This window comes from Solea senegalensis, linkage group LG18, assembly GCF_019176455.1.
Source record: "Solea senegalensis isolate Sse05_10M linkage group LG18, IFAPA_SoseM_1, whole genome shotgun sequence".
NCBI lineage: Eukaryota > Metazoa > Chordata > Actinopteri > Pleuronectiformes > Soleidae > Solea > Solea senegalensis.
In genome coordinates, this window is record NC_058041.1 from 13,871,150 (window position 1) to 13,880,016 (window position 8,867).

The 8,867-nt window shown below is 39.1% G+C and overlaps 1 protein-coding gene across 1 annotated transcript; it reads left to right on the forward strand.

Moving 5' to 3' along the window:
- Nucleotides 1-1,797: 1,797 nt before the first annotated feature.
- On the forward strand, nt 1,798-8,098 carry mfsd1l (major facilitator superfamily domain containing 1-like). Its single transcript, XM_044013469.1, has 13 exons — nt 1,798-2,110; nt 2,763-2,863; nt 3,273-3,382; nt 3,468-3,523; nt 3,619-3,762; nt 3,855-4,013; nt 4,199-4,314; nt 4,429-4,529; nt 4,976-5,087; nt 5,175-5,312; nt 5,483-5,622; nt 6,168-6,279; nt 6,405-8,098. Exons 1-13 carry the CDS (start codon nt 2,089-2,091, stop codon nt 6,537-6,539), a joined length of 1,446 nt encoding a protein of 481 aa, XP_043869404.1. The 5' UTR covers nt 1,798-2,088; the 3' UTR covers nt 6,540-8,098.
- The last annotated feature ends 769 nt before the right edge of the window (nt 8,099-8,867 follow it).

The window sequence follows — 8,867 nt, forward strand, 5'->3', positions numbered from 1 at the left end:
AGAACAAGCTGGAGAGAAGAAGAGGAGGAGGAAGAAGAAAAAAAAAAACAACAAAAAAACCTCTGCACTGCTTTGGACACAACTCCAAATAGAGTCAAATGTCTTGTAACCACCCCCTACTCCACACACTGCACATCCACAGCAACAACTCTCATTATTATACTATTAAATAGAGTGGGCGGAACAGTGCAGCATCTACAGCCTACAGAGGTCTGAGTTTGGAGCTTTTATTTTGGTGACTCACCATGTGACATTATTGTATCAGCTCCTACAAATCTGCAATTAAGGTTTGTTCTAATAAATACTGTAAAGAATATGAATAATTGTATAGTCATATCATATCATAAATTGAACATTTGAAGTGTAAAATGAGTAAAAAATAATTTATCTTTAAAAAGAATTTCTCCACACAATAAAAATGTTTTTTTTAATAATCTGTATTTTAGCAACTCAGTTACAGTACTTAAAGGATTACTATGCAAATTAATATACTGTAATAATGAGCAGAAATCTAATTTATAATGTCAGCTTTACTTTGGTATATACTGCCCACCAATGGAGGCAACTTGTAATGACAGGTGTAACCACTTCACCCTGGTTATTTTTTGTCTTTCTTTCTTTTGTTGCTACTACAAAATAACCAGAAAACTGCTTTAGTTAACACACCTCACATTCAAACACACAGCTCTTATTGAAGTATTATTATAATATATTATTATATTGTTTGTTTAAAACACACTGGTGGAACAATGCATCATCTAAAGCCCGAGATCAGGATATGACATTATTGTGCATACTGGTATGTTATTAGAAAGAATGGTATGCATGTGTCAGTTTATTTAAGGCATAATTTAAAATGCATAAATTATATGATAAATATTTCAACATTTATGAGTCTTTTTTCATCTTGCAAAAGGCAGTGAATTAAGAACGAGCTGCCCTCCACTGGACACAACATGTAAGGTGCAAGCATTCATCATCTGCACTATTTATATAACTAAGTGTAGAGTTTCTCTTTTTTATATGATACTATTCAATTAGTAAATAACACAAAGTGGAAAAGGTAAATAATGTGCTCTTATTAACCCTGTGGGTTAAACAGTATACTTACATTCTATGTTTCAAGTTACTTCAAAAGTTTTCAGTTTACATTCACATATTCTATCTGTGATAATATGTATTGTCATAGAAATCAAAGGTCACATCACTTAATAAGCAGTATAGTTACTGTAAGTCATGTATATATTTGATGTTATGGTACATGCATATTATTTTACCTGCTGCTAATATTGTTTTCTTAATCTTGTTTCTTTATTTTTTTCCTGCGTGTTATCTAATCCTCATGGAGCAAATGTAATGCAGTGATTAATAATAAAATATTGTGATTCTGATTATCACTTAAGGTTTGACAGTGGAATTTGAATTTTTGGCCAGTTAATAAATCAGTTTTCACTGTCATTTTCAAGTTAACACATGATACAACTCATGTCATCACTATTGACGAAACAGTTTTCACAGCTTACCATGTTTATTTTTACCTGTTCATGGTTGTCTTTCGCCATGAGGTGCATCAGGGATTCACACTGGTGGTGACCTTCTTGCAACTGAATACAATTGACAATTTCTGCAACTTCAACAATACGTCGATAACTATCTTTTTTGTTATTTTTTGGCAACCAAATAGTTAAGCTAGGTGGTGTTCTGCCGAGTTCTGCATGTCTCTGACGGGAACGCGCACAGCCGAAGCTCGAGAACGTCGTGCTTTACCGAGGGGCGGGATTACTTGATGACGTAACCAGGAAGTTCTCCGTGGGCTAGCTAGACTGTTAACAGCGCCTCAGCTCAGCTTTTGCGACCGCGTCCTTCCGAGGATGCAACCTTTTATATTGGGACATATGTTTTGTCACAACAACACAACAACAGATTGGTCCATGTAGTTTAAAGAGCTGCGGTCAGCAGACAGTCAGCGGCAGAAGAGGGAGGAGTCAGAGGAGTAAGTCACTTCTCCTCCTCCTGTCGCGAACACCACAACACTAAAGAATGTGATTAAAAAGCTTTACTTTTTTTGCAACGACGATTTTCCACACAATGGCGCAGCCGGCAGAGAAGGGTAAGTGTGAAATTGACGACACCTAAGCCTCTGTTTACTTTCCTGAAAAATTGACCGGTACAGAAAAACCAGCTCAGCATATTTGTTCTTGCTTCATGTGATCTGAAGGGAAGTTGTTAGAATCTGGGGGTTCACTGTCAACTATTGACTTCTATTGTAGCTAACACATAAGGTGCAATTCGACCAAATGAATGCAAAATGCACTTACTTACAGTTACTTTGTGACAACATTGCTTTTAGAAGTTGACTGATACGGGTTTTCTATGAATGATGCCGATATTTAGACGTCAGGGCAGCCAATAATGGCCAGTTATTAATACCAATGAACTTCAGTAACCAGTTAATGAACAACACGTATGTCCCGCAGAACTGCAACTGCTAAATGTTGTGTAAACTAAATATTGAATACATGAAACAGGTCATCAAAAACTTGTTTTACTGATTTCAAAGTATTTATCAGGTTTCTGGGAACATAAATTGCATGGTTGTGTAATATATGGGTAGTATCAACCCAATTGATCAGCCCAACTGATTAACCAGTCTAAATCTAGTTGCTTTACTAGACTTGTTGTCAGTCGGGTGAATTAACTTTGCATTTAGGAGTGATGTATCTTTATTGTCTTTGTTTTATTATTGTTCTGTTTCGTTGCAGTGTATTACCGCTTCGTGGTGCTGTTCTTCAACTGTCTGCTGACATTTGGCTCCTACTTCTGCTTTGACATACCCAGCGTTTTGCAGGATCAGTTCCAAGGGGTAAATATGTTTAGACAATAAACAGCAGCTTTCAAGGTGCACTTTTTAAAGTGTGACTGCATGAGGTACTGATGTACACTGAGACCCAGCTGGTCTCACTGAAAACATGGCTGCCTGTTGCTGAAGTTTACATGATTTTTAGACACTTAGCAACTTTTAATTATTCAAATTGGCAAAGTGGTTAGTAACGTATTTTCGTGTAGGGTGACAAAACCAGAAGAGATATTTGTCATCACTGTACACCTATTTTTAGGAGATAAAATTCTGTTGGGGCTTTACTATCACTTGACATCCTATGTGAATCATAGGATTTGGTATTAGAATTCTCTATTTCTGTTCTCTGTTAGAAATACTGTCTTTTGCTTGTGGCTGAACAGATAAATGACCGTGGCGCTTTCTTATCTCACAGAACCTGACATGTCCCAATGCAACAGTGATCAATGGGACAGTGGACTGTGTGGAGGGACTGGGGATGAGCCCTCAGCAGTACAATCTTCTCTATGCTATCTATGCTTGGACGTATGTGCACACACACACACACTGAACAGCACAATAGAGGCTTATCAGAAAACCACTTCAGCTGTTGTTTGTTCTCTATCAACAGGAATGCAGTGGTGGTGATCTTTGCCGGGTTCCTGATTGACAAATTAGGAAATCGCTGTATGTACTCTATATCTCATTTACTCATCTAATATAACAAGCACCAGACAGAAAGTGGACTTTAGGAATTGATTTCTGTGTCCTTCTCTGTGCAGTCGGGGTGTTCCTCTTCTCTTTCCTGTGTGTTTTGGGCTCGTCCCTGTTTGCACTGGGTTCCCACTTCAAAGGGACTCCCTATCTGCTGCCACTGATGCTCACAGGACGGCTGCTGTTTGGATCAGGCAATGGATCTCTGACCAGTAAGGACACCTTTGAAGTCACAAGTTAATTCTTTGTAGTGACAACTCTTAGGAATGTTGTTGAACCATTCTCTCATCTACTTCCTCGTCAGTTGTTCAGAACCGAATCACAGCGTTCTGGTTCAAAGGGAAGGAGCTGGCCTTGGCCTTTGGTCTGACCCTGGCTTTCTCACGCCTCGGTTCAGTTTTGAACTTCTTCTTCACCCAGAGGTTTGAAGAAAATTATGGCATGCAGTGGACGCTCTGGGGAGGTGTGTAAACGTCAAGATCTGTGATAATAAAATCGTTAAAAAAAAAGGCTTAAAGGTTGAGTTGGTAGTACGACTGTGCTGTATTAGTACTCTGGTATTTTAATTACAGTTGTCCACACATGCAGACATGCATATTTAAACAGTAATACTTTTCATATATGGTGAATGATTTCTTTGTTTTTTAGGTGCCATATTATGCGTGCTGAGCTTTATTTCTGCCATCGTAGTCAGTATACTCGACAAGGTTGGAATGAGGCAGCTGGGACTGGATGGAATCACCCAAGACGAATCTCGCAAAGTGGTAAGAACTTTATTTTGTAATGATTTGACATAATAATTTGATGCCAAACAATCTCACACACACTCTCTCTATCTTTCTCCCTGTGTGTGTGTGTGTGTGTGTGTGTGTGTGTAGAGGATCCAGGATGTCCGGCTTCTGTCACTAAGATATTGGCTGCTGGTTCTCACCATCATGTTTTTCTACAATGGCATCTTCCCATTCATTGCGGATGCCAGGTAGGGTTTTGAACACACTCATCAAGGTCATTGTACCTTCACGAGTTTACATATAGGATAAAGTAAGTCCATTTGCTAGCATCTAAACTCCTGACGACCTCTCTATTATGAAATCACTATATTGTTTCAAGAAATGTCTTCGTCCAAACCAAACCCCCCCCAAAATGACTCTAAACACTATGCCAGTGCCTTGTGTGGTGCTGTAATGCTGGCACAGAAATGTACCGATGTATACACTCACAGGCACAAACACAAATACAAGAAGAAGATGATGACGGTGACAGCAAAGACAGAGAGAGTGAATGCAATTATGCATTATGTATTATTGGTTGTATACATGAAATGCAAGGATGTGAAGCAGAATGTTACGTATTGTACATTTAACACAGAAATATCCACTCTGTTTTAACACTGACATCCATGCTGTATTTTTTGTTACTATGCAGTAAGTTCATTCAGGACAAATACAATGACTACAGTCCGAAGGAAGCAGCCTATATTGCTGGGGCTGTGTATGACAGCTCACTGGTCCTCTCAGCCAGTGTGGGCATTCTCATAGTGAGTATCATTCATTCATGAAACACACTGTTGAATAAGTAGGTACTCGCTGTAACACATGACTGTGTGCATGTGTGTGTGTTAAAGGATTTTGTAGGTCTGCGGGGTGTGTTTGCACTGGCCTGTGCCATCCTCACACTCCCTGTGTTTGGACTCCTGGCCTTCACCTCCGTCCCTCCTCTGGTCTCCACCATATGGCTGGGTGTCACCTACTCCTTTGCTGCTGTAAGTGCTCAGCATCAGCTTATATTCATTATCTTACAGCTAATGTTGTTGTAAATGTCAGCAGTAAGTGTCTTGGACAGTTGTTAACACAGAACATACACCTACTGACACAGCAGACAAAAAAAAAAGTATGTTGTCACTGACATTTTCCCTCCTATGCTGGAACACAGGCGAGTATGTGGCCATCTATTCCACTCGTCGTGCCTCAGGCGAGCCTGGGAACAGCCATGGGCCTGGCCACCTCCGTACAGATGATTGGGATTGGAGTGTCTAATCTGGTTGTTGGTCAGATTTTAGGCACCAAGTCTAGGTAGGTAATCTTTTACATCTGAAGAAAAAAGTGGTTCTGCTTTTTAGTGACAATTGTTGATGATAAAAAGACACTTCAATCACTGTTTTTGGCTCAGTTTGCTGGGTTTTTCAGTTAAACAGCACATTATTTGCTATCAGGGAAACTCGGAGCAACTTATATTAAAAGCACTTGCTTTTTATATTTATTACACAAACACAGTGATGACATTGATACATAAAGTAAAGAATAGAATGAATTCAAATTGTATTTTTTTAAATTGCTCTCATGAAAATATGGTGCAAACATTTAATAGCTTTTTTAATATGTGATAAGTGGAAACTGATAAGTGATTGACAGTGAACGCAACACACCATCCACAGTGGATGCTATCCTTTCACTCTACAGTACAACTATTTAAAATAAACCACTGTAGTTCTGGTTTAGTTCAGACAGAAAAATCCATCCCTGGCTGTCACAAATTTGTATGGTAACAAAAAATCAATACCATGACAGTTTATATGCCATTCCTGACTTGTACTTTTTTGTCAATCTATTTTCCATAGTGAAACAAAGATTCCATTTTGGCGCTGGCAGAGGATGCTGATCTTCATGTTGGCCAACACTGTTTGCTGCATCATCACCTCAGTGCTGCTGAATATTGTCGACCACAGACAGGTGAGGCAGCTCACAGACTGACTGCTTTTGAAGCTTTCTTGAGAGCCGTGTGTGTCTAAGAGCTCACGTCATCACAGTACAGCGTGTATTCAGTTGTTTTTTTTGCCTTTTTTGTTTTTCTTCAGAATGGAACCCTGAACAAGACGACAAAGAAGTCGGCACAGGCTGCGAGTGACTCGGACACTCAGCCCCTCAACCAGGAAGAAGAAGAAGATGAAAACGAGGATGATGGGGCTGTGAGCTCTCGCTCAATCAACTAATGAGTTTTTCATGTTAAACATTTCTCTCTGTTGTTGATATGTTTTTGTACCAGTATCCGTTTTTAGAGTGGATTTGAATTATTGAACACCCAGTGAAAAGTCTTTGCATTTACACACCGTCTTTGGTTACGGTTGACAGAATTAAAGGGTGTAAATACATTTCTGTCAAACACAATGACACTTAAATTAGTATCTGGATGTCATTTTAATGATTTTTTTAAATACAAAAATACAATTTTATCAAGGTTATTCAACCTATATTTCTTAAACCCTTTTAGGACTTTTGCATTTCTTTGATCTCAAAAACACATTTTAATCATGTGCCTTAAATTTACATGCATTAGCTACAGGAGACTCGATGCTCATGCCAGAAGTGCAGTGAGTGCTGACAGTCTCTTGCACTGAGGTGCTCGTCAAAAACGGATGGTAGCAGTGTTAAAACTGTGATAGATTTCATAACACACGGCTGTCTTCATAAAAGCTTTGTGATACTTGATGATTTAGCCTTTGTCTCGTTTGACCGACTTTTAAAAATACACCCTCTTGGAGGGTGTATTTTGTCTTTCGTTAATTTTTGTTAGTTGTACTTTGTGAATTTGTGCTCTAAACTCTGTGTGTTTTGTCTCGGCAAAACAGTTAACACAGTAAGGTCTGTAAGTGGAGCTAATGACATCTCACAGCCAGCAGGTAGCGCTCACGACACATTTGTTTGAATGGATTTACTCCAGTTTAGTCAGTGGGATTGTGAGGACTCTCTTCGTTGTGTGTTAAAAGTGGGGGTAGGGGAGTGTGGTGCTTGCTTTTGTTTTCAGAAGCCTGATGGCCTGTGGGTAAAAGCTGTTTGTGAGCCTTGTTGTCCTAGATTTTACACTTCTGTAGTGTCTCGCTGATGGCAGAAGTGTGAAGAAGAGACCGTGTTGTGGGTGTGTGCTGTCTTTGATGATGTTGTGGGCCTGCCTGACGACCCTGGTCTCGTAAATATCCTCACGTTTAGGGAGGGCTGGTCCACAGATGTACTGGGCAGTTTTTTATCACCCACTCGAGAGCCTTCCTGCCCAGAGCAGTGCAGCTCCTATGTCACACTGTGATGGAGCTGGTGATAACACTCTTTTCTGAAAATTTTGGTTGACATGCCAAATTTCCCCACCCTTCTGAGGAAGTACAGTCTCTGCTGGGCATTCTTCAGGAACTGCCGAGTGTTGTCTGACCAAGTGAGATCTTCATTGATGTAGGTCCCAGGAATTTGAAGTTTTTCACCCTCTCCACCGATGTATATTGGAGCGTTGTGCTGCTTCCTCCTAGTGTCATAATGTCTTTTACCAGGACTTTGCTGGACCTTTTTTCAGCATTAAACCCATTATTTTAACTTTAGTTCTTCTATTGAAGGACGTCCACATATCTGAATAAGGCATGTTTTTTATACCTTTAAATCTATTCCTCTGTAATACTATGAAATGGTTTCTGTATATTATTCCTTGCTTGTGTGTCATTATTGACATTGTGTATTGTTGTGGTCATTTCACCTAAACCTTTTGTATAAATTCTTTTGTGGCATCACAGTTTTTCTCTGTCCCTTTTATCAGAATATCACTAAATCACTGTAATTCACTGTTTAAACATAATTTCTCAATGCTTTGGCCAAAATTACACCACTGTTCAATAGTCTTACCCCCAAAACATTGATTAACTTAAACATTACATACAATACATACATGGTTAAACAATTTATCGTAATATGGCAGTCATACACTATACTGCACTATTCTATATTCTATTGTGTTTGCTGTTCTATACATTTTTCCTTTTAGTACGTTGTGTTGTGTTTTGTCAATACTTTATTTTGAAAACCGGAAATTGGGCTGCTCAGTGTATACCGTAAAGGCGAGAAAAAAGCACACTCCACATTAACGGGCAGCTGATTTGACCACGGAAAAACGAATGAATGCTGTTTTGACCACAGTCATTTACCTCCACCAGATGTCGTTATCTTACAATAAGTCGTCTTCAAGCATTTGAATGCAGGTGAGTAATGTATTTACGTGCGTGTGTGTATCAAACACACAGTTTCAGCTGCTCGGCTAAGGTGGACTGTCCACACTGTATGCTATTATTTAACTGCTGCAGGGCAAAACGTGTTAAAGTAATTCACATAGTTACACATTTACTTCAGGTTGAAAACCAAAGGTGAACTTTTTCAAGCTAATCCAATTCCTAATGTATGATGTTTTAACTTAACTTAAAAGAATAGTTGTGGGTATTTGAAGTGTGGTTATATGAGGGACATATACGACTCAAGGGAAAAGGGATTTTAGCGGTTGAACAAAAAGG